The sequence below is a fragment of the Abramis brama genome (assembly GCF_963993115.1).
Source record: "Abramis brama genome assembly, chromosome: 13".
In the NCBI taxonomy this organism is placed as follows: domain Eukaryota; kingdom Metazoa; phylum Chordata; class Actinopteri; order Cypriniformes; family Leuciscidae; genus Abramis; species Abramis brama.
Window position 1 is genome coordinate 17,040,109 of NC_139975.1, and position 26,277 is coordinate 17,066,385.

The following is a 26,277-nucleotide window of genomic DNA, read 5'->3' on the forward strand; positions in this document are numbered from 1 at the left end:
GTCCGGCGGCCAGGGTTTTATAGCGCTCCGAATACCTTGGTCCAAAGTGGGCCAACTGGGGCTTGAGGACTGGTCATGAACAAAGTTGATCTGAGTCAGTAGAGGGTCAACACCACTGCTCAATTCTCATGCTTCATAACAGACTACCTGCTAACATAAGCATTTAATACAATTTCAGTTGAACTCACTTTCAAACACCAGTGAGTGTCTAAAATAACTTCTGATTGCGTTCATATGCGGAATCTGATCACTGTATGAGGCAGAAATGTACATGCGATGTTAAAGGCTACTTATGCTTACCATTGCCATAATAAATGCACATGGTTATGGAAAATACCAGATACTGCTTAAAGAACTTAAACAAATCATATGATTATAAGTGTATTTATTTGGTTTCATGTTTCATCCATCTCTTTCCCGCGCCTTTGTTGATACCTGACTTCTGCAGTGCATCCGCATGTCATAAATTATACATACTTCTGTAAACTTGTATAACTCATTACTCCTGTTTTCTGTCCGTGAGCTCCCTCTGTTGCTCTGGCTAAAAGGATAACCGTATCGAGAGGGAAGATATCTCTCAAACGTCCTCAGATCGCATATTTTTGTGGAAAATGAATAATGCTCATTCCTTCTAAAGAAATGTGACGTAAATGTATGATAATGTTTCTAAATATGTAAGCCTTCAGACTTAAAACCCTTAATGGAGTTGGTTTGTGCATTTCTGTGGTCACAAGTAAATGGAAGCAGGTAGAAGCAGGTACAAGTATGTGTGTTCTCTCATTGTGAAATTATGATAAATACGGTTTGATTCAGCATGTTGATGTGCAGTCCTGACACAAATTAATAAATAACTGTCACTGTAAAACAATTTATAGTGTCAATCATTTAAGTAAATACCAAATTCTACAATCTAGCTAGCCAGGCTTTCCCCATGCTGATGATATGGGGTTGTGCGACGACGTTCTATGGAGGTGTGTTAAGGGTGAGTTTTAGGGTAGTGCTGTGGGGCTACTGGCCCGACAGTGGAAATGCAGCTTGATATTGGCCGCTGTGGTCGTCTACTTGAGGTCCTACTTGAGGCTATTGGTCCCTCCTGGCACATTGCTAGCCCTGGCTCGCACTTGCCCGACAGTGGAAAAGCGGCTAATGTTGCACAAAGCAATGGACATTTTAAAAAAAATCAAACAAACAATAAAATAGGCTGACATTAGGGCTGCACAATTAATCAAAATGAAACCACACATGATCTGGCAAAGGCTACGATTATTTTATGCGCAGCTTGTCAGTACAGCGCGGCTGATAGGTAGTAATTGCTGCTCCATCTGAAACCCAGAGGGTGCTCTTGCGCAGAAACTCAAATGACCCGCCCCAGAAGTAGACAACAACACGTCATTCCAGGAAATCATACTATCACTGTAGCTGAATAAACAGAAGATTGAAATGCTTTGATTTATTAAATGTTGTCTTGTTGGACAAGAGGTTCATAAATGCTTCTCATGTTTGGAAAGATGTTTGACGCATGTTGCTTTTTCAAATGCACATTATAAGCGACTCAAACTCACAGTGATTTCAGATGAAGCAGCATTAACTGCAGATCACAGAGCCTGACAAGCTGAGCATAAACCATAATCGCAGCCTTTGCGATTTCATAATTAATCGTGCAGCCCTGGCTGATATATTTGAGATGATACATTATGTTTTGTTAATATTCATTTCATTAATAATACATAATATAAATTGTGTAATTTCTTTATTCCAATTTTTTAAATCCCAATTAGGGCCTACATTTGTTGAAGGATTGTAGAATAAGAAAGAGATTTTTTTTTTTTTTCCTTTTATGCAGTATCACAAAATGTAGACTGATATATATATATATATATATATATATATATATATATATATATATATATATATATATATATATATATATATATATATATATATATATATATATATATATATATATATATATATATATATATATATATAATTCTGGTAAATGCATATTAGTTATTGACTTCAAAATATAAATATGTATGTCAAAATATTCCATATCAGTGCATTTATATTTTAGATTTTGAATTAGTGACTGAAAAAAAAGCACACATTTTCCTTAGCACTGTTTTGCAAGTATCTTTTCTTCACAAAGTGTTTGGTGTAACAGACCTTGATGTTATTAAAATTTCCACCGCCAGTTTATAAAGTTGAATTGATCAAAAATGTTATTAGGCAGTAAAGCAAAAATGTTTAAAAGCACCAATAACAAGAACACTTCCCTTTATAAGGAAGGATGCGGTTAAACTGAGCCTAGATTTTATGAGAAAACCCAATATCTACCTGTCATAGATACACTATTATTCTGATTGCTGACTGTCTTCTGCTATTTCACAGATGATGTCATGTCTAATTCAAGGCCCTTCTGGTTAAAGCGAAGTTACAGAGAACCAAAGCCGTGCCTAACTATGTAAACAGAGCTCTGTGGTGAAAGTAAGCATGAGGCAGGCAGTACTCCAGACATCCATTAGAGAATAATACGCACACGTGTTTTGCTTAATTGAAGCTCACCAAATTCTTAAAGGATGTGGTCTACATGCAATATGAGCAAGTGTGTGTGTGTGGCCAGAACCGCAAACACAAGTATGCAAGCAGCTGACGTGTCGGAAGTTTAATTTGAGTTCATTTCACAAAAACAAATGGAAACACTTTATTTGAGAAAAGCCACAAAGATTTTTTTTTGCCATGTTTGGTCCTACTATTGTTGGCTAGATTTAACAGGGACATTTAAATTCTTGTATCTTCCCCTCATCCAAAGTAATTCAACTCAGATACTATTGTTTTTAGACTAGCATGGTGTGTAAAATAGCAACGAGGTCTCCCTCACTTTCCCTTGAAATGTGTAATGTTAAAATGTCTCCCAGTTTACATTAATAAGCAGAGACAACTGCTACTTGTAATAAGTTTAAACTATTCAAACTTTGTCTGAAATGGAGAGGCCCAAAAAAAAAAAAGTGTTTGGGAAACCTGTCTGGAAGAAATAGTTTTCCTTACAAAAGTCCTTACAAAAGTTAATGGGATCTAATGTGGTTTGGACCCCAATGTTTTTCAGAATGTATTTTGTGTTCCACAGCAGAAAGTCATACAGGAAGGGATGACATGATGGTGAGTAAATGATGACAGAATTTATTTTTGGTTGTGAGTTTCTCTAACAAATTACAGTGACTTTTTTTTATACTTGACACAATAATAATAAAAGTGCCCCTTACTATACTCTTATCAACTTTCTGTTTTAATTTTACCCACCGGACATAATTGCTTTTTACTTTGGCTACAAAAACAAGTCTTTAAAGAGCAGAGGTGAACTGTAGATCAACATAATGGCTGTGGGAATCAGCATGACTTACAGTGTGTCTCAGCTCCACATGTTTTTATTTTCCCAGTTGTTACTGTTAATTTTAGAACTGGCATAAAGCGTGAGTAAAGTGGTCTTGAAGAAAAATAGTTGCACCATGATGATACCTGATCTTATAATCATTTTAACAGTGATGAGCTCAAGCTCACAGTCAAGACGTTCTGAAGTATAAACCACATGAAGTGAGACATTAGAAAAAGCTTATGAAGAGAGACAGAGGGAACAGTCATGCTAACTTCAGAATCAAATTTCCTGTTGGGCAAGTGCTTCTTAAACACATTCGTACACACTCACATTCACCCACCCAGCAAGTGGGTTAGTTCAGTGTCGATGTTTGGCCATACGATAGCATGTGCGGATGTTACGGAGCTCTCAGAGAGGACGTGTTAATGGATGAGCCTCATTCTGTGAGCTGTGGAGAGAGAAGGTTTTGGTGGCCTGTTAGGATCTTAATCAGGCCTTGGTGAAGTGCCTTGTGGGATTCTGTTACTCTGCATGTGATGACACAACAGCAACCTTATGCTCACAGCATTTAAAAGAATTTAGTTTATCCAAGCTTCACTTGAACTTGCTCTTTACCACAATTTATTTGTAAAATGACTGAGACAAATGTACAGTACAGTAATTAGTCATATTAAAGGGGTAACCACTAAAATTTACTTTTAAAAGGGAACATTCACATGTTGTTACAAAACCTGTGTAAGCAATTTTCTCCTGTGGAACACAAAAGGAGGGTGGACTGAACCGTCTCTTTTAGAGTTCAATAGCACTATGAAATGACATGCAACGTCTTTGTTGTATTTAGTGAAAGATCATTATTGGGTGGAGGTACTTGTGAGTGTCAAGGAGGTTGGAGTGTGTTTTGTGACCTGTGTTGAAAAGGACTTAATGTGTGTGATGGTCAATGTCATGGGGTTCAGTCGTGATGCCAATCACTTGCCTATTGATTTTGACCTTGACTGAAACCTTGATGTTTTTCTGCAGATTGCATGAGATGCTGTAATAAGTGAATGGATTACCAAAATACAAAATAAAATTTATACTATGTCTGTTTGGCCTAATCAGTGTAAGATTGTGAACATAAACACTCAATATGTATTGTAAAAAGAATTAAATATATTAGGGAAAAAGGTTTGCCACTTAAATTATGCTAAATGGTCGACAGGGACCAAACAATTCATTGAGTCGAAGCATCAAACTCCTGTGGTGGTGAGTCTCCATACGGAGCATCTGCACTGCAGATTGAAACATTCCAAATAAGTCGACGCTTTTGAAGCCAAATTATTTTTTAATGGTATGATAAATTCCCATGCTGCGTTCCCCTCACTTTTCTCTCCCCCCTCACTCTCCTTTTCTATCCTTTTCTGTGCTTCCCAACTGTAAACCTTAAAGCAATAAATATGAAAAGGCCAGAACTGGAATTTACAGCACCTGTAGTTACTGCCGCAAACCCTTAATCATGAGCAGATGTAAGAGCAACTTAAAAGCAGGGGGGTAAAATCAGCATGCAAAGGGGGGAGAATGGTAAGCGTGGGGTACAGTTTCACCAGCCGGCTGCAGTCAGCTCCCAACATATGGGGGATTAAAACACAGACAGCGCCTGAACAAGTCCCTTGGAATCAGAAACATTAGCACTTTAAGTTGTTAAATGCTGTTACGGGCACTAGCGTAGGTGTCTAGCATGAACTTTCTAGAGTGAAATGAATACAGACATCAAGGCCTTCTGCCAGACAACTGGGAGATATGAATTGAGTGAAATGTAGTGCTATTATGCCAAATTTCCAACAGGAGGTTTGAAAGAGTTTTTATGTGCTCGATTGATTGTAATGCTCATTCTTGTATGCAGTTTCTGAACCCCGAACATATTACAACCTGATCGGAGGGGACTGCACAAAGCAGTAGGCTGGAGCTTTGATTTAAGTGGGCTTACTGCAACAGACTATTCAAAAGTAACTTTTTCCTCACTGCATGTCTCTTTGATTGAAGACTAAATGTTTAGTGTGCTTTTCTAAATGTGCATTGTCAAATTAAACGTAGGTAAATGACATTTATGGGTGATCTATCCATGTTGCTCCAAACCTATGACTTCTGAGGAACATATATTCTGAAGAATGTCTCAGTGTCTATATAATAAAAGTCAGTGCATGGGGTCCAATGTTTTTTGGACCTCATTGTCCTTCAAAATACCTTTCATTCCTTTTCAGTCTCCTTTGTGGTCAATTTTAGCATAATTAATTGTTACATATGTATGATGTAAATAATGCATCATACAGCGTTTGAGGAATATGTTTCTCTCTGTTTTTGTTTTTATTTATGCACTTGCCCACATGCTGACGTATGCACTCTTGAATGTCTGTGCCGTCTTTGTTTCTACCGCTGCCAGGTTAATATTTAAACTCCAGGCTCAGTCAGAGGTCTAACATGTGAACAAGGCACAATGGTAGCACTGTGAGCCCTTATTTATTCATGCTCAGCTTCCTACCTTAATCAGTGTAGCGTTCTCCTCAGGAGAGAGGGAAGAGGGGAAAAAAGAGAAGTGGGTCAAGGAAAAGTCATGTTTGAGGTAATGCACCCAAGGGGCCAGCCTCTGATCATTATATGACATTATTTAACCCAGAGATGAGGTCATCTCAAAGCACAGACACAGAACCTCTCTCAATCCGTACTAAGCCTAAATTTCAAAAATCAAACAAGGCAAGTTTTAGTGATAAGGCTGAGGTTCAGTATCTAATGACATCAAACACCCTACATGAAGTGCACAAATACAGTAACGATTGAACAAGCATTACAAAACTTTAGTTTTCCTGTTCCTTATATTTTGTATTAAGCTGTTTACCTACAGAAATTCCTCACGTATTGTTTAAGATTTTTTTTCCCCAAGAAATGATGTCCGGATTGTTTTTCAGAGGCATGCTGCAGTTTATAATCACCGTGTTCTGTTTTAAGAGCTCATTCGTTAAACTGATTGTAAAACGCACTGTTCCTTGTTTAAGTATCAGTCATAATTTATGCTGCAAGCAATGCGGTCTTCTTACTTTTTTTTTAATGGAAAATCTTAATGAAGAACAGGCTTTTATGATTCTTTGGTCAGTAGTCTTATTGTGATTCACTGAAACGGCACAATGTAAAGTGGTTTGTTGGAGTTTTGAGGTGCAGAATTCAGTAAAATTGACATTACAAAAAAGCAGGGTTGTACAAAATTCATTGGTTCTTTTTTAATAATGAGGGAATATGCTTTGAATTGACCATGCACCTCGGGAAATTTAATTTGAATAGGATTGACAGAAAGAGTTTTTATGAATTGGATTTAAGTGCAGTCACACAATGGAGGGTTTTCCAATTTTTCAACAAAACAATTAGATCATGTATATCAGATCATATACTATATGTGCATTTATCACTCATATTCTCCACAAAGTTGTTTGCTGATAACTTGGTAAGTTAAATGTTAATGTAAAATGATCCATGTCTTTTCCAGTAAGAGACCAGCTACATCTGCTCCTGTTACATTAGCGTTTTGAGAACAGGAATGCACCTTTTCCCTCCTTCCAATAACTTCTAACAGCTTACAATCATAGGCCTCAACAATAGAGGGCCTGCCTTAACACCAGAAACCTAAGAGAATTATAAACATTAATACAGAGCTTGACAAGAAGCTGTCAGTCAGCTGGGCAAATGCTGCAACATGCTGAGGAAAGGCCCTTTCTTTCTCGTTTCAAGGGACTTCAAAGACCTTGGCAGCTGTAGCCAACCCTGATCTGTTTATATAACTGAATCCATAAAGGGTTTAGGCCTGTGCTGCAAACAGATCTGAGGTGTTCAACACTGTTCCACGGGCCTCAGGCTCTTTTGTTTGGATATCTTTCACACAAAATGCTCCTCAACTCCGGAGAGCATGAGCGATCTTGCTTTGCCTCCCTAACATTGACAAAGGTGTCTATTCTTAAAGCGGGCAATAGTTTGCGGGGCATTCCAGGTTTCTGCGTGTCGAGCGCAAATTTAGGTATACTACTTTTTTTTTTTCTTTTTTTTTTGGGACGTGTACAAAGTTTGTCTGTTTAAAAAGTGACTTGTGTATTGTATTTCACATCTCCTCACCAGAGTGCATTTAATCACAACATGAGAAAGAGACATCAAAGCAGCCCCTGTCATGTTTACAGAGATAAATTATATCTTTTAATTTAATGTCTTTTCTTTTTTTCCACTCTAAATTTTTCCTCCTGCCTATTATAAACAAGTCACACAGAGTCTTAGTCAAACATATTGAATTTTGATGATCTAAACAGATTATTTTTTTATCTCTCTCTCTCTCTGTTCTGCTCCTTCCTTCAGTTATGGATGTCAGAGTGATCGGATTACTATCTCTTGTGGTTGCTGACACACCTCAGGGGTTAAAGCTGTTCCCCAGAACTTTCCAAAACCCCATTGGTTCAGTCATTACTCTTCCAGTGACTCCTGAAACATCATTCAGCATTAACTGCTGCTTGTGATGGGACCTGTCATCCAGACTGTGGAGGGATAAATAAGTCATTTGCCAATCCTTACATATACATGCATACAGAAGATAGGAAAAGATCACATTCATGGTGGACATTTACCAAAGCTACCACCTCAAATTGCAATTTACTCTCATTTCCAAACCTGTATAACCTGATATTTTGATGAATATTTTTGTTCATACAGTGAAAGTCAACATGTTTTGGACCCCAGTGAGCTAACAAGATAATTATCCATTGTTTGAAAGGACGCAATGATAGTTTCTCATTCATTATGTATTGATACCTGGAAATACAGCATAGAAAAATGCTGGGGGGTTTTGTCTTACTTTTGAAGATGAATAGTTCTGGTGTTGCTGCTTAATTCATATAGACAGGGAAGAGCATTACAGATCTTGTATCATCACTGTAACAGACCAGGATACCTATTGACACGGGCTTTTCCACACAACTTGATGGAGCCGTGTGCGTGTTTGAGGATTGGAGTGTGAAAGAAAATCTGTGTGCATTTCCCCTGGGTGGGCTCTGAATGTGACAGGCCTGTAAAACCAGCACTGGTTTTGCATTTCAACAGCTGTCTGTTTGCATCAAACATCTTTTCTTAACCTAGTTCAACAACAGGATAAGATAGATTTCAATCCACTTTCAGAATTCAATAACATTTTATTGGATGGGAAGCAAGCATCCCTTTCTAAGAATAATTTCTACCTCTACCTAGTTTGAAACAAATATTTTCAGGCTTGTTCTTTATTAGTTATTTTTGCTGTGATGTAACTGTTATGAAATGTTGGCGAAAGTGCATCAGCACATGTAGAAATACTTGTAGACTTTTCTTACCCCACTTAACACTGGCTTTAACGTCCTTTTAAAACTCGGTTACAGACTGTTTTTTACTCTAGCTTTGCCAGTAATTCACACTTCTTTTGACCCTGGAATGTGAAATCTGAATGTTAAGATTATACACTGTGAAACATTTTGATGTTATATTTAATGGGCAACCAATCATAAACACCTCAGTGGTTATTTTATTCATTCAGTTTTGTACATTCACGCAACTTTTTAGAGTTTTTGTGTCTGAAGGAAATCGTTATTGTTGAACAATTATAGCAAACGACCAGACTTAAGTGCAGATATGCATGGCACCATTTGCACTGATGGGCAAGTGGTTTTTAGAACCGCTTGTGTGCATGTTGTACTTGTCCAATCAATGTGTTTAACCTCAAAAATATGTAAACAAGCATATTAACTCAGCGTTTACAAATGCAGAGTGTGATATAGAATCCTGACTATAGGATTAATTACGAACCCAGAATAACATTGTGAAATGTTGATAAAGAGTTAAGAATGACTCTGTTTCAAGTGAAAAGCATGTTGGAAGTCAGCATTGTGTTCTACAAGCTCATTTTCATTCCCTGGCAAAGGTAGAGGTAAAAAAAAAAAAAAAAAAAAAAAAAATTTTTTTTTTGTGCTGTATAAAGGAAGCCATTATAGTTTTTTTCCTCTAGGGAGGAACAACTCTGTAAATCTTGTCATAACAGTAGCAAGTGAATCGGTGTGTAATCATTTCTGAGCTTTAAACACCACTAAAGTTTTGGCATACCTCTGTTGCCCTGCAAAATCAGAATCACTGAGCTCAAAAGTACTTCAATCTTTTCTTCTTCACCTTGCATTTCTCTGAACTGTTAAACCATCAGAGCTCTAAGAACTACAATTGATTGTAGCAGAACAACTTGGTAGCCTTCAAGTTTCCACCACCCAAACAATGTTTTTCAACCCAGCTTTAATTCTTATCTTACTGTTACAATTAGGAATGCCATTTCAGCTGTCATGTCACTATAAATAACACTTTATAGCTACTGATTCATCTTTCTTATCTGGATCTATAATTGAAAACTATTATGGTGAAGCAACATCAAAGCACAATATTGCTTGGATGCACAGATGTCCATTAAGCGTATGCGGTGTTAGCAAATATTAGAACATCATTCTACTGGTTTTATGGTGTTGATATTGCATAATCATTTCCATAAGTTCTCTTTTATCACTCCATTAATGTGATTACCAGGTTTGCAGTCAATCAATGCTCAATAAAAAACAGAAGAGTTTGGTTCATCCTTGCTTTGTGTGATCAGTTATTTAGTATTCACACAGTGCATCGCATAATCCATATTATTTGTGATGCATTAGAAGCTAAATCCAGTTTGATGTTAATTTGTATTAAGAAAAAAGAAAAGGACTAATCACAAATGACTGTATTACATGTTCTTTCTCCGCTCTGGTGAGTTATGCAGGTTCAAAAATGTACTAATAAACCTTTCTTTTCTCTTCTGAAGGAGTGCATGAGTCTCAAAACGAGAAGGTCCTCAGTGTTACTGGGGATGGAATTATTCAAAGTCCTGAATTCCCCAACTCATATCCCCGGAATACAGTTATAGTGTGGCGGCTGGTGGCAGTCACAGAAAGTTCCAGGATCCAGCTGACCTTTGATCCGCGCTTTGGCCTGGAGGACGCAGAGGACGGTATTTGCAAGTAAGAGACTCTGACCCTTTGGTCACTTGCTGGACCTCACATGCACAATTAGAGAAAGACAATATCTTAACATGGTGAAAGCATAGGAGAAAGAGAATAAAAAAGTAAATAAAAGGAACTATAGACTTTACTGTTTAAATGAGTAAATCATTGAGTAGACATTACAAAAACAATAATTTGTTGTTATTCATTTCCATATCTTTGAACATAATGACATATAGTCCAGAGCAATATTGTGTATTATTAATTATTAATGAAGGTGGTTGTTCAATTGGAAAAAATTAAATGTATTGATATATATTAAATATTTATGCATTCTATTTTAATTTGTGAATTGTTTTTTACTAAATTCATAAGACTGTTTTGGTAATCATTATGACTCTTATGGACTCAGCGCTTAAATTTAATTTTACATTTCAAAATATTTTCTGTGGTACCTGACAAATTAAACTTTTTTTTTAAATTTTTTTTTTTTTAAATGGTTCTTCAGGGCTGTGACAATCTAGGACAAGCCAACACTGGCAGTTGATTTATTTATTTTCTCCATGACTGATACATTGACATAAAGAACAGCCCTTTCTGCTTTGTGCATATTTAGTTCCAAGTCTCCTATGTAACTCCATAGCATCTGTTTGAGATTCTGAAGGCGCATACTAAACCAGACACTCACACACAGCTCAGCCAGCCAATCCACATTAAAGACCCTTTCAATTATAGGCTAGCTTTCCTTCCTTCCTTCCAGGCCTCTGTCCATGCCTCTGTTTTGCTTTATGGTGCAATCGATTGTAGACGTGCACATCTGTGCATTTTTTACTTCCCAGAATCATGATGATGACCTTCCCATAGCTGGTGGTTTCATGTGGAAAAAATGCTTGTAGGCCTCTGCCAGTTATTGATAAAAAAACAATGTGTTTTTTCTAAGCCATATTCTGTCTTAATATCCTCTTGACTTGTGGACACAACCTGTGAAAGGTTCCTCATTGTCTGCAAGCCTCATGTGAAGTGATTTGTGACTGTGCTCTTGTACTTAAACAAGTAAATCAGTAAAGTTTTTTTATTTTTTGTTAATAATAAATGAGATAATGTGTTTTGATACACGCTTATCAGCAAACTGTCTCGGGTTACGAATGTAACCTTGTTTCCCTGAGAAGGGGAACGAGACAGTGCGTACTAGGACGCTGGGGCACTAAAGAATGAGAAATGGCCATACCTTTCTCAAATTCCTCAGCAAGCTCCATCTGAGAGCCCCATGATCTCAGTCTCCTACTTGTCTTATTTGCAGCAGGTCTTAATCCAGATGATTATCCCAATTCCCTTGAAAAAAGGGACAAATGAGAGTGGAGTTTCTTCATAGAGAAACTCTCGCAAATGCTCGCATTCAGCCCCCTTGAGGACTGAGCGATGCTCCTTGCCCGATCAGATCAAGCACAGATTGTGTGTATCAACAGGTATCAGATAGGGCTGACACATATGTACGCACTTCCTTAAAGCTTTAGCTGCCATTACTGCCTTCGACACGTCACAAACAAACAGCTCTTGGGGACATTCCCCATTAGCGTCCTAAGACACAGTGCGAGTTCCCATTCAAAAGGGAAATCTGGTGTCTTGCCAGCTGTGTATATCCTAGTGTCTTCATGTTAACAGCACATTAACACTGTTTCGGTTAATGGACTCCTTAGTCTTCTTTTAAAAGTCTTATCGATCTATTGAAGATGTCCTGATTTTAAAAGTCTTATTGATCTTATAAGATCTTAGTCTTTATATCTTATATAAATTCAACAAACTGCACAACACAACCCATTTTACTTTCTTAATGTGACACTTTTTTTATATTCAATGTGAAGGAATGTATTTTATCCATCGGGAATTGGGTGGATGGTAAAACATGGGTGTAACATAGAAGAATGGATTAAGATCGAATGCTACTCCTCTATCCCTATAGCGTTTTGCCTATTGGTTAAAATTGTCCACCAGCATGTGTGAGATGTCAGCAGGAAAGCAAAGTTATTTACAAGGATTAAGTATTCGCAATAAGACCAGGAATGTGTATGAATTAAATGGTATCCATAGATTTTTTAGCGCAATTTTCCACCGGACAAAATTGCGATTGTTAACTCATGATTTCTGTTCTGTCTGTGCGCACCAATCTTGCACTTCTATCTACTCCTCAACCAGACCACCTAGAGACTTCGGGTTTTCGGCATTATGTTAAGGAAGGTCTAATCTCGGGAACGCACAAAAAAAATCCAGGAAAAGATTTACTATCTCTTAGTGTTGTGATCCCATGAGGTCAGAAAATTGCGCTAAAACACTCAACAAGTTTTTATTACTTGTTTTTTTTTTTCATATTGACTTTAAATTATAAATATGCTTTATTCCCTGCTCATAGACATATCGTACCGATAGGCGAACATAACAGAACCCTTTTTTAGTTGCCCACATTGATGCAATGAATTTGTGCCTGCTTGTCCACTTTGTTTAAATCAGTAGCTGTGGCCTTGAGGAACGTGTAGGGTTGGAGTTGGATTTTTGCCGTGAGTCTGAGTATATTTGACCTGGAAAGAGTTTGTGTGTGTGTTTTTCATCTGTGTTCATGTATATGTTTTACAATATATATACCCATCTACCAGGCATGCAGTGACTTGGTCTGTATGATTGCACCAGCAATAAATTATTAAAGTCATTATTGAACAAGTGATGGCACATGCACTCGTTCACAACTTTCACATACATAGTCACCAAAGGCACTCCCCGCCCCCCCCCCCCCAAAAACACACACACACACACACACACACACACGCACACACACGCACGCACGTCTGGTTCACTATCTTTGTGGGGACTCTCCATAGACTTAATGGTTTTTATACTGTACAAACTGTATATTCTATCTCCTTACACTAACCCTACCCCTAACCCTACCCATCACAGAAAACTTTCTGCATTTTTACATTTCCAAAAAAACTCATTCTGTATGATTTATAAGCTTGTGTACCCATGGGGACCTCAGTTTAGGTCCCCACTGTGACACGAGTCCCCATGAGTCTGTGTGCATTCAGGTTGAAGTCCCCACCGGGATAGAAAAACATGAACACACACACACACACACACACACCATGCAATGTCATTGCTGTCCTCCTTTACTGCTTTTCAATATATGGTTGCTATAAATATTTTAAAGGCATTAATACACATTGGTATGATGATCTAATGCCAGTTAATGAAGAAAAAAGATCCCTTCTGTTTGGATCGAATCAAAGCAACTGGGCTGGAATAAACTGTAATAAAGCTGCATGCTGAATCATATCACGCTGCCTCCAGCAAAGCCCAGCCCAGAGCCGACAGGCCACTACAGACAGCTCTCATCATCCTGTGTGTTTGTTCAGACTGATAAGAAAACTGGGCCAGATTTTCTGTACTACTTAGGAAATTTTACAATGTTGGTTCTGTCTTTGATGAAAAGCTGAAGAGTGTTGAAAGGACACATAAAAAATAAGTTTGTCAACGCAACGATTAGGAATTTGAATTGTGATCAACAGTACCCTTTTTAATGTACAGGAATATTTGTCATTCAGGTTTATGTTGAACGATTCCTGTAAGAAACCTGAAAACGATTCCTGTAAGAAACCTGAAAAAAAAACTGTTTCCACAAATTTTCAACCTTTTGATAAATCAAATAAGCATATTAGAAGGATTTCTGGAGGATCATGTGACACTGAAGACTGGAGTAATGATGCTGAAAATTCAGCTTTGCCATCACAGGATTAAAGGCACAATATGTAACTTTTTTGCTTTAAAAATAGCAAAAATCACTATATCTATGTTATATATTTTTTTTAGTTGTGTACTTACATTATCCCGACTGTTTCCAACAACTTTCAAACCAGGAGAAATTTTAATTTAATTCGAAGACACGGGACGTTTCTTTATTTCCGTTTTGTCGCAGTCAATGGCGTCATATCCGCGTTGTCCCTGGTTTCCGCTCGTGCTGCCATGGTAACCAGAGTTATGAACCAGAGCCCTCTGATAGTAACCAAGACGACAGACGTGGACCACTGTAGTTCGCAATGTCTATCTGCACGCTGTTGTTGTTTCGTTCAAACATTATGGACCATGGCAAGCAGACTTTGGATAAAAAAGAGAACTAAAACGAGAATCAATATCAGCGCGGTGTTTTCGAGATGCCGAGAGCTCCCATAGACAGTATATAAACGAGAGCTCCACGTCCGAAACTCTGACCGCTCCTACATGTACTTTATTAAACAGGTGAGCACATTTACATAAAACTAATCAATGTTATATAGTTCAACAATGATAAAATGTCAGAATATGATCTGTATGTTATTCTAATGTTGATCTAGTTTACTGCTAGTCTCATACAGACAAACGAACACATATTTCAACACATTCAAATGCAGTTTAGTGTGCTAGTGTAATGTTAGACCAAGTGAAACAGCGCTGCGTTACCTCACAAGTTTAATTTGTCTAATAAACTGACCTGTGAGTAGTAATTCTGCGTGTAGTTCGGTAGAATGAAATGTCCATATTCCTTTTATATCCGCGGGACTCGCGTCGCGTTTGGAGCTGATAGCTGTCTCTTAGCAATCCCGAACTGCTTCATATCACAGTCATGATAAAAGCATAGATGTATTCAGTCATCCATAAACATTATTAGATCGGTCGGCTTGACGTTGACGACAAGATCCATAATTCTTAGCAAATGTTGCGTCATCAAACTACGTCTTTGTTATTGTAAATAGGTTAGCGACCCCTAGTGGAGAAAAAATCCCATACTGTACATTTAAATTAATTTTAATATTCAATAAAATAGAAAATGTATAAAAGTAGAAAGTTATTTTACATTGTAATATTTAGCAGTATTACTGTTTGTACTGTATATTTGATCAAATAAATGCAGCCTAAGAGCATTAAAGACTACTTTCAAAAACATAGTCTTACCGAGCCCAAACTTTTGAACACAGTGTATCTTTATTAATATCTTTCACAATAATCTATAACATAACTTCCTTAATGTGATTACTTACTCATCCTCTCGGTTAATAAATGAAGGTAAAAGATGTTAAGCACAAAGTGCTGTGTTGCTTTGTGACGAGCTATTAGCTGAAATCTCATTGTTCCTTGTTTTTTAAGCATTCAGTTTCAACATTCCAGTGTTAAAAATTATTCAAAACACCCAGTGCTTGTTTTCTGATGTCGTGCCATATTTTCTAAAAGATATCTGCTGCTCTTTCATGCTTCTGTCCTACTTGAGCTTCTGTGGAGTGAATGTATGCATGTAAACCTGGTAATAGTGAAATCACATTACATTATTGATGAGCCATCTGCCTAAATTGTCACTGGGAACGAGACAAACCCCCTCTGCTTTATGTTCTTCTGAGGTAGAAAAGAATCATGGGCAGAGAAAAATGTTGATAGTATGTTATATTCAGTAGCTAATGCTTGATATATGGACACCTGTTCATTGGATTTATTGTATTGTACATTTATATAAGTATACGATTGTGTGTCAGAAATTCAGGTGTCCAACGTCCGTTTAACCAGCAAGTGTTTGTTTTTTGTGCAATGCGCGATGACCTGTTGTTTTTATTGAATGTGGTTTGAAGCATTAGTGTCAGGCTGGGGAGAGAGCAAACGATGACTCCAGAAAGCCAAACGGTTGAGCTTGGACATGGAGAATAGGGAAAGTATTTCTGTCCAATCAAATTATTACTACCAGGCTTTGGCTGCGGCGACTGAAACCAGCCTTTATTGAACACCGCAGGAGCATTGAGGCCATGCAGGCAGGGATAACACAACCTCAACGCTGCTGTTTTTTTCTTTCCTTTATTAAAAAGAAAATGCTCAGGCCACTGTGTTCAGGTCAAGTTGCATCAAAAGACTGTAATTTAGAGCCCAAAAGAGGGCCATGAGAGACATTAGGGGTGAATTCACTTAAGTTACACTACTTTAGCATGTGGTACTTGCACAATCCAGTTCAACCAGGTGTGTGAGTATAAGTTATAGAGAGAGGTATATTGTACCCAATGCAAATTTGTTTGTTTTTTATCACTATACACACACTTGCATGAGCCTGTCTGTGAAAATGTAGCCTTGTGTCCAATTTGTAAGTTTGCCTTCTGTAAATTGCAGTCATATTGGGAAAACAATGATTTTGTGAACATCTTTGCATCATTAACATAATTCTGTTAGTGAACGGAGTGCTAAAACAGTTAATAGACAGTTTAAATTAATGATGCTATTATTTCAGCAGGTGCTCTTCATTCTTAGACAGTTTCCCCCTGTGTGCCAATGTGAATTTGCTGTATGGGTACTTTTGTATACAGTGCTTGTAATGAAAAGTTACTGTATTACTGTATTAACCAGTATTACTGTATTAACCAGTCAAATCTGTACCGGTTTAGGAGTATTTTATTTATTTATTTATTTATTTATTTATTAATCATATGATTAGGTGTGATTTTCCCCAAAAGTAGATGCAGAACAATCCTTCAGTTGTGATTTTGGATAGCTAAGTAATCCCAGAATCCAATATGTTTTTAGACGTCATAATAACAGATAGATTTATCTCTCATGTTCTCTGTGGACTGCAGTGCCATCAGGGTGATTGAGATAATACATTTAGCCATGCTTCGCTTTATAGCTTATTCAGTTCATTGAATGCTTGTGAGAATGGATTTCTAGGTCACAGCTATTGTGGCTTATGAAAAGCCTAATCCGTTAGCATATTAGCTTGAGATCAAATACAGATAAATATAATTTATGAGCTTACATGTCTGTAGTCCTCATTTAATCTTATTCACTCTTCACTTTCTCACAAGCTTTTTAGCACAATTTTTCTCTCAGTAATCCTCTTTCTCTGTTTTTCCCCTCTACTTTTCCCATCTTTCCTCGTTACCTTTGTTTAAATTCCTGTGTAATAGTGTGTCTGTAAATAGCTTAGTTGGCATAGTTCCCTGTGTAGGCCTTCAAAGCATTGGACCTACATTTAGATGCCTCATAGCTGTTAGCCTTCCCTCACACTTGATGATAATGGACAATGATGAATTAACTGTATAGTTGTGACAGAGCAGTGTCAACCTCCCCTCAAATCATCTCTTGCTGGCCGTTTCCCCACGTTCAGGCACGTTACAGAAGCTGCCTGGTGGCCAACAGGATTGACATGGTGCTGGATTTATTGCAGTGGCAATGAGGCACAGTTAGCTTCAGGTGTGCATCATCACATGCTGTTGGCAGGACTGACGTCACACCAGGGCTGTGTCCAAAAACTTCGGCTGCTGACTTGCTGCCTCACTGCCTTATCAGGCAATGACTTTGTAGGCAGCATTTGCGCACAAAGCTTTGGTGATAACCAAGTGAATATTTAATTACTACAATAGTAATTTCTCTCTAGAAATGACATCAGAAGTGGAAAACATTGGTCAAAAACAGACATTTACACACAAACTGACCACCGACTGCAAATTTCAGACACCATCTTTATTTTTTAGCTCAACTGTCTCAGAATGGAAAGCAGAGGATTGTGGGATATCAAAGGCAGCGAAGGATGCTGCTTTCAAAAATCGATCAGATGAAGGTATCTCAGGAGACAGGAAGTGAAGCTAACATTGGATTTGGACGTGCCATGATGCCTTCCAACCATTGAATGCATCCTCCGAAGGCAGCACTTTTAAGTTTTCGGATGCAACCCAGATCCTGTCATGAGCCTGTACTTCTGATAGGAAGTAAAAAAAAAAAAAAAAGTCATAACACCATCAGACACACAAATGGCCTTTATCCTTTCACCTCTGTTGTGGCAAATACATCTTAAAGAGAAAATTTCTTCCACACCTCCTTGTGCTGATTTGATGGACATATTCAGAATAATTCTACCTTGTTTTCATATACACTACTGTTCAAAGAATTTGGTGTCAGTAAGAATGTTTTTGTTTTGTCTCTTATGCTCACCAAGGCTGCATTTATTTTATCAGAAATACAGTAAAAATGGTAATATTACAAAATAACTGAAATATTTAAAAATGTGATTTATTCCTGTGATGATTCCTGTCATTACTCCAGCCTTCAGTATCACATGATCCTTCAGAAATCATTCTAATATGCTGATTTGGTGCTCAAAAAACGTACTCGGTTACTAACGTAACCTCGGTTCTCTCTAGAGAGGGAACGAGTACTTGCGTAATACGCTAGGGGAAAACCTCTTTTCCACGAGATACTGAAGCCAAAAATTATCCTTAATTTTGCAATAATGTAAAACGCATTGCAGCAGCATGCAGACATGGGCGAGACAGCTCGCGCGCCCATTGGCTGCTCTGCGGCAACTGCACCAGCCTATCGAGAGAGGCCCATCATGACGTCAGAACCAATGAGGGCGCTTCGCGCCCAATACGTCATGTCCTGCCAAAAGAGGGTGGGGCTCGGCTATAAATATAGCCTCGAGAGGCTGGTTTGACCAGTTTTTCATCGCCGAAGCGAACCGGAGCGTGATGCATGCACGGCAAGATACGCAAGTACTCATTCCCTCTCTAGAGAGAACCGAGGTTACGTTAGTAACAGAGTACGTTCTCTTACGAGAGGTTCTCTCGTACTTGCGTAATATCTTACGCTAGGGGAACACAGTGTAAAACGCCGTGCGTGCTTGAGATACAACACTAAAGTCCCAAGGGCAGGTGCCCGGGGCTCATACAGTGCCTAATCACACGGGACTCACAGAGAGTCCGGGAAGAGGGGCTAGAATAGCATCATTCCTGTAATATAGAGCTCTAATAAGAGCAGATTATATCAAGTGTTCCACACAGCCAGGGCGAACTCGGCCTGGACTGATAAATATGGGGGACTTACGCACTGCCCACAGAAGTATACCCTCCTGGGACCCAAGAATAGACTTTTGTCCACTGTAGTGGACATTATATTTTAGTGAATTTCTCTGACATCATACATGTCACATGACACAACCTGGGTGTCCTGTAAAGAGCACATTCAGGACTTTCCAGAGATATGAAATGTTTGGAGGTTTCACCATGAAAACAACTTTTCCTTGGTCTTTAAAAATGTCTGACATTAATTTAGTGATCAAATGTATCATTCTTATGGAAATATGATAATATATTGTAATTATAATTTAAACTGGACTACTTTTCAAATTGTATTTCATAAAACAACATCTCAGGAAAATGTTAAGGGGTTTCAAATAAAAAAAATATTTTCTGTTACAGAACAGGGCATTGATTTCAAATGTGTGCACTGTAGAGGACACCAGGACTTAAATCATGTTTATCAGGCATTTTGTGAGACACAACAAGTGAATATGGAAATAAATTATACATCAATATTCCTATGAAATATTAGATATTATTATTAAAATGTTGCCAATTATTACTCCAATTATTACACTTCTTTTTTCATTAAATGTTGCTCCAAGAACACATTAAGGTGCAAATTAGATACAGTTTATAGATACATTGCATTGAATGGGAATATTAATTTATGGACATTTTACCCACATATTGCATAAAGTAAAATGGTGTATCAATTCATTCCGTTATTTCTTTCATAACATAGTTGAGAATCATCTTAATACAAATTTTGGTTGAAAAAATCCTGAAACCCCCAAATTTATTGGTGATTGAAAAAAAAATCCCATTGTTTTTGCCTATACATATAATTTCATGTCATTTTATTTTTTAAACAACTGGCGTCCACTACAGAGGACATAGCATAACGTATGAATTAAATATTATTTTTCAAAAATGTTTTTTTACCATTTGTTTATTGTGCTCTAAACAGTGTGATGACATGGAAAAAAACTAAATTCAAAAAACTTTTTTTTTCTGGGTCCCAGGAGGATATAGATGATCAGTGATCGACGCTCTAGCAGTTTCAGCATCCTGAGCCGATAGCATCGGGCAGGCAATACTGAAAATTTAGACCGAGAGCAACTTAGCTTGTAAAGCGGGAACCTCGAGGTTATAAAACCTTATAAATGTAGACGGGGAGGCCCAGCCTGCCGCCATACAGATATCTTGCAAGGCAATCCCACTAGACCAAGCCCACGACGAGGCCATGCCTCTCGTGGAGTGCGCTTTGACACCTAACGGGCATTGCAGGCCCTTAGATGTATAAGCTAGCGCTATAGCATCAACTATCCATCTGGATAAACTCTGTTTTGACGCGGCTAGTCCCTTAGAACGTCCTCCATACACGTCACGCTCACTGAGAGCGCTTGCAAGTCCCCTATGCGCTTCACTGAAGCGAGAGCCAGAAGAAACACTGTTTTGAGAGACAAGTGTTTTAGGTCTATTGATTGTATTGGCTCGAATGGGGCACCTTTCATGGCTTCCAGAACCGTGGAAAGGTCCCAAACAGGAACCGAGGGAGGTCTGGGAGGATTCAGCCTCTTAGCTCCTCTAAGGAAGCGAATGACCAGATCGTTCCTTCCTAATGAGTGGCCATGCGTTGGTTCAGCGAACGCTGCTATGGCCGCCACATAAACTTTGAGCGTGGATGGGGCTCTGCCCTTATCCAGAAGCTCTTGTAAAAAGGAAAGAACCTCCGCCACCCCACAGTGTGAGGGTGAAGTGCCACGCGCTGTACACCAGCTAGTGAACACAGACCATTTTGAGGAATAGAGCCGTCTCGTAGATGGAGCTCTAGCCTGCGTGATCGTGTTTAACACTCCCGCTGGGAGGTTAATGGGTACCCGTTGATGGCCCACACGTGTAGGGACCAAAGCTCCGGGCAAGGATGCCAGATCGAGCCGTTTGCCTGCGAGAGGAGATCCCTCCTCACCGGTATCGGCCACGGGGCAGTACTCGTCAGCTGCATCAGGACTGGAAATCAGGCTTGGTTCGTCCATAATGGGGCGACGAGTAGCACCGGGCATCCGTTTTCCCTGATTCGCTCTAACACCTGGGGTAGAAGCGTGACAGGGGGAAACGCATAGAGCGGGCAGCGGGGCCAGACGTGGGCCAGCGCATCCCTGCTCTTGGAGAAAAATTCCTGACAGTGAGCGTTCTCTTGAGACGCAAATAGGTCTATTTTCGCTCTGCCAAATGTCCTCCACAGCAGTTTGACTGTCTGCGGGTGTAAAGACCATTCTCCTGCCGGAAGATTGTTCCTGGACAGTCTGTCTGGTCCCACATTCAGGTGGCTGGGCACATGCGCTGCTCTGAGCGAGCGCAGATTGTGCTGAGCCCAGACCAGGAGGCGTTCCGTCAGCCTGTGAAGGGTTCTGGATCTGATACCTCCTTGGTGATTTATATAAGCCACCACTGACATGTTGTCCGAACGGACCAGGACGTGGTGTCCTATTATATGGGGACAAAAGCGCCTCAGCGCGTTGTCGACTGCCATCATTTCCAGGCAGTTTATGTGTAGAAGCTTCTCCCGTTCTGACCACTGGCCGAAGAACGGTCTGCCCTCTAGCAGCGCTCCCCATCCCGAGGTTGAGGCATCCGTAGACACCACCTTCACACTCGAGGAAGTCCCCAGGCTTACACCTGATCGGTACCAATCGGTCACTGACCAAGGTTTCAGAGCTGCGATGCATTTCTGATCGACCTTGAGGCGCAAGAGACCGGAGGTCCACGCTCTGCGCGGAACGCGCGGTTTTAACCAGTACTGCAGCGGGAGCATGCGAAGCAGACCCAGCTGAAGCACTTAAGATGCTGAAGCCATGAGACCCAGCATTTTCTGAAACTTTTTGAGCGGGACTAACGTGCCGTGGCGAAACGTTTCTGTCATGCGCTGGATACTCAGCCTGCGCTGCGGTGACAGTTGTGCTGTCATAGACAGCGAGTCCAGTTCTGTGCCCAGAAAGGATATTTTCTGACTGGGAGACAGCGAACTCTTCGCCCAATTGACTTTGAGACCTAAATTCTCGAGGTGATCGAGTAATATGGTCCTGTGTTCTATGAGCTCTGACTGTGATCGAGCTAGAACCAGCCAATTGTCCAAATAATTCAGCACTCGTATGCCTCGGAGCTTGAGGGGTACGAGCGCTGCATCCATGCACATCGTGAATGCGCGAGGTGCCAAGGAAAAGGCCAAACGGCAGGACTGCGTACTGATATGCCTGGCCCTCGAAGGCGAATCTCAAAAATCGCCTGTGACGTGACGCTATTTGTATTTGAAAATAAGCATCTTTCAGATCTATCGACATGAACCAGTCCCCTTGGCAAATTTGCGAGAGGATTTTCCTGGTCGTGAGCATTCTGAACCGTCGTTTCAGAAGTGCTTTGTTTAGCCGTCTTAGATCTAGAATGGGTCTGAGACCCCCGTCTTTTTTGGGTACCAGAAAATATCTGCTGTACATGCCCCCTTCGCTCTGAGCCTGTGATAAGGGTTCTATAGCCCCTTTGCTCAATAACTTCGCTATTTCGGCTCGAAGCAGGTGTGCTGCTTCCTCTTTCACCGTAGTTTCGATTCGCGCCGCTTGACGTTGCGGGTGTCGACCGAACTGTAGCGAATAGCCTCTTTCTATAATGTTCAGCACCCACTCTGATACCCCGGGAAGCTCTGCCCACGCTTTCGCGTGAGTGGCTAGGGGTAGAATGATATCTGGGCTCTGATCGCGACCTAGTGGCGAGCGGAGAGCACCGGTGTGCTGTAACATGAGCGCCGCGCTTGCAGCGTGTGAGACTGGGGGCGCGCTGATCACAGCGGGCAGCCTGCCCGCGCTCAGTTCTCCTACAGCGGTGTGCTGAGAGAGAGCGAGCGGGGCGAACCCCGTGGGGTTTATGTCTGAGCGAATGAGGGCGCGGGACATCGGGCCCATGCAAAACGCTGAGAACACCGTCTGTTTGTGCAGACTGTATGTGCGTTGGTTTCGTTTTTACAGAAACCGTGAGACATGCAGTGTGTAGTGTTTGCGGGCACTGGGACGTGGGCACAATCACTACATTTATTGCACAATCGACATGAGTCGATTTTATTTGTGCGGGCCGTGTGTGGTGGGCCGTGTTTGTGTGTAGGAATGGGCACTGGGCAGTGGGCATTTTTACTACACTCATAACACCATCGGCCGTGGCCGGAATACCAGAAAATACACTCTTTATGGGATTTATCTGGGTCGCCGTAAAAACGGCGTTTGTGTGCAGGCAAGCGGGCTGTGTTGCCGACTTGTTTACTGCAGAATACACTGGAACAGTCGCAATTACTGGAACTGAACGAGCGAAAATTTTCGGTGGAAGTCCGGCCGCAGCGGGACTTGAACACCGTCGCTTCCTTAAGCTGGCTAGGAAGACTTGGAGGCCTCGGGCTTTACCATAATCTTCGTCCGGGGCCCGCGGCGGAGCGAGAGCGCGGTCTCTGATTCCGGGCCTGACCGCGCTGTGGAGCGGCGGCAGCTTAGGGTTGCGGCTGGAAGCTGCGAGCAGGCGGCTGTTTAGGGCGACCCGCTGCGGAGCTTGAGCGCTTGGGCAGGAAATGTTTCATGGCCTGCGACGTCTTCTGAACCTCAGCGAATCTGTCTGCGAAATCCTTGACAGACGATCCGAAGAGGCCAGCGGAGGAGACGGGGGCGTCGAGAAACGCAGAGCGCTCCGAGTCCGACATCTCCGAGAGCGTAAGCCACAGGTGCCTCTCAGCCACGGTAATAGAGGCCATGTTCCGCCCTATGGCCTGTGCAGCGGATTTAGTGGCGCGAAGGGAGGGTCCGTCGCGCTCCTCAAATCCGACAGACTCACAGCTTCCGGTCCTTCCTCGTCCATTTTGCGGAGAAGGTTGGCCTGGAAGATCTGGAGTATGGCCATTGAATGAAGCGCCGAGACAGCCTGCCCGGCGGCGGTGTAAGCGCGACCGTGCAAAGCTGACGTAGTGCGGCAGGCTTTAGATGGCAGCGCCGTCTTAGCACGCCGTCCAGCGGAGGGCGGGCAAAGATGGCCGGCTACCGCTTCCTCGACGGGGGGGAGAGAGTGGTACCCTTTGTCTTTAGCACCGTCGACTACGGAGAATGCTGCAGACACGGGAGCACGCACTCTGGCTGAAAAGGGAGCGTTCCAAGACTTAGCGACCTCTTCGTGAAGCTCAGGAAGAAAGGGCGCTGGTCTTGAAGGCTGTGAAGCACGGTCCCTTTGCAGAAAACAGCCGTCCAGGCGGTTGTGTGCAGGCTGCTGGGGCGTCGACCACTCAAGGCCGAGGCTCTCGACGGCCTGCTCGAGCAGACGCATAAGCTCCGCTTCAATGCTGGCTTTTTTCCCAGGGGGCTGGTGAGAAGACGGTGTGAGGTCCGCAGAGCTCGACCAGTCCTCACTGCCCGACGCTAGGAGAGAGCAACTGTCGTCCTCCACACATTCAGCTTCCTCGTAGTCCCCTATGGCGGAAGCGGCGGCAGACAGCGGCCGCTGACCGGCAGTGAGAGACTCGGGTGAAGCAGGCGGCGAAGCTGGCGGGCGCACCGGCGAGCTTTCGCGGAATGGAGGAGGTTCCGGGACCCGCTGAGCGCGCCGCTTTTTACGGCGCGGCAACGCAGCGGGCGAAGGTGCAGTCTCGGAGAAAAATGCCAGGCGAGTCCGCAGAGTCACCATAGGCATTAACTCGGAGTGAGGGCAGCCGCCTTCAGCGAGCGCGAGAGCTGCGTGATCCTCACCCAGGCAGGAAACACAGATGACATGGTGGTCCCCGTCGCTGAGTGGAGCTCGGCATGAGCCACAGGATGAACGAGGCATCTTGATAAAGACGCTCGTGCTCTTTTAGAGAAAATGTGTGTCGCGGTGGCGAACACACACAGCAGTAAAAGGATATATACGCCGGAAAGCGTGAGCAGGAACGGCGACTGAAGGCGGCGAGTTGTCGTCCAGCAGCTTCAGATGTGGCGCTAATCCCGCTGAGTGCTTATTCCAAACGGCGCAGCTTCCTCTCTGGATCCAGCGATGCGTGAGCTTCGCTGAAGAGATGAAAAACTGGTCAAACCAGCCTCTCGAGGCTATATTTATAGCCGAGCCCCACCCTCTTTTGGCGGGACATGACGTATTGGGCGCGAAGCGCCCTCATTGGTTCTGACGTCATGATGGGCCTCTCTCGATAGGCTGGTGCAGTTGCCGCAGAGCAGCCAATGGGCGCGCGAGCTGTCTCGCCCATGGCTGCATGCTGCTGCAATGCGTTTTACATTATTGCAAAATTAAGGATAATTTTTGGCTTCAGTATCTCGTGGAAAAGAGGTTTTCCCCTAGCGTAAGATATTACGCAAGTACGAGAGAACCTCTCGTAAGAGAACATTAATTATTAATATTAATATTATTATCAATGTTGAAAATGGTTGTGCTGCTTAATATCTTTGTGGAAACTGTGGAAAACTTGATGTGGAAAACTTGATGTAACTAATGTTACATGATGTACTAAATTAAAACTGAAATACAAATTCTTTACTACACAGAAATATAAAAAAAATGAAAAGACAAAACGCAAAAAAACTACAAAAACTTGAACTACAATTAAAATGTGTAAACAAAATAAAAACTAGTTTAAAATAATAAAAATATAACTATCTCAAAAAGTATCATTGTCTCAATTATACTAAAATAACACTGGTCCAGATGGATGTTAATACCAGGTGTAAACAGGACCTGAATGCCAGTGATTCATTAATCTCTGTAGTAAATCAGTGTGTTTGCTGTTGTAGGTATGATTATGTGGAGGTGGAGGAGCCTGTTGGAGGGATAGTGTTGGGTCGTTGGTGTGGCTCACAGATGGTTCCAGGGCCCCAGATATCCAAGGGGAACCAGTTCCTGATCCGCTTTGTCTCTGATGAATACTTTCCCTCAGACCCGGGATTCTGCATCCGTTACACTTTGCTTCAACAGGTAAGAAATTACTTCTTTGTGTAATGCT

The 26,277-nt window shown here is 41.2% G+C and overlaps 1 protein-coding gene across 1 annotated transcript in view; it reads left to right on the forward strand.

The window, feature by feature from the left end:
• Window positions 1-26,277, forward strand: part of pdgfc (platelet derived growth factor c) — a 55,442-nt gene that overhangs the window by 16,696 nt on the left and 12,469 nt on the right. The window contains exons 2-3 of the mRNA XM_084133647.1: window positions 10,239-10,434; window positions 26,069-26,249. Coding sequence (XP_083989773.1) covers window positions 10,239-10,434; window positions 26,069-26,249 — 377 coding nt within the window. The remainder of the gene's footprint in view (window positions 1-10,238; window positions 10,435-26,068; window positions 26,250-26,277) is intronic.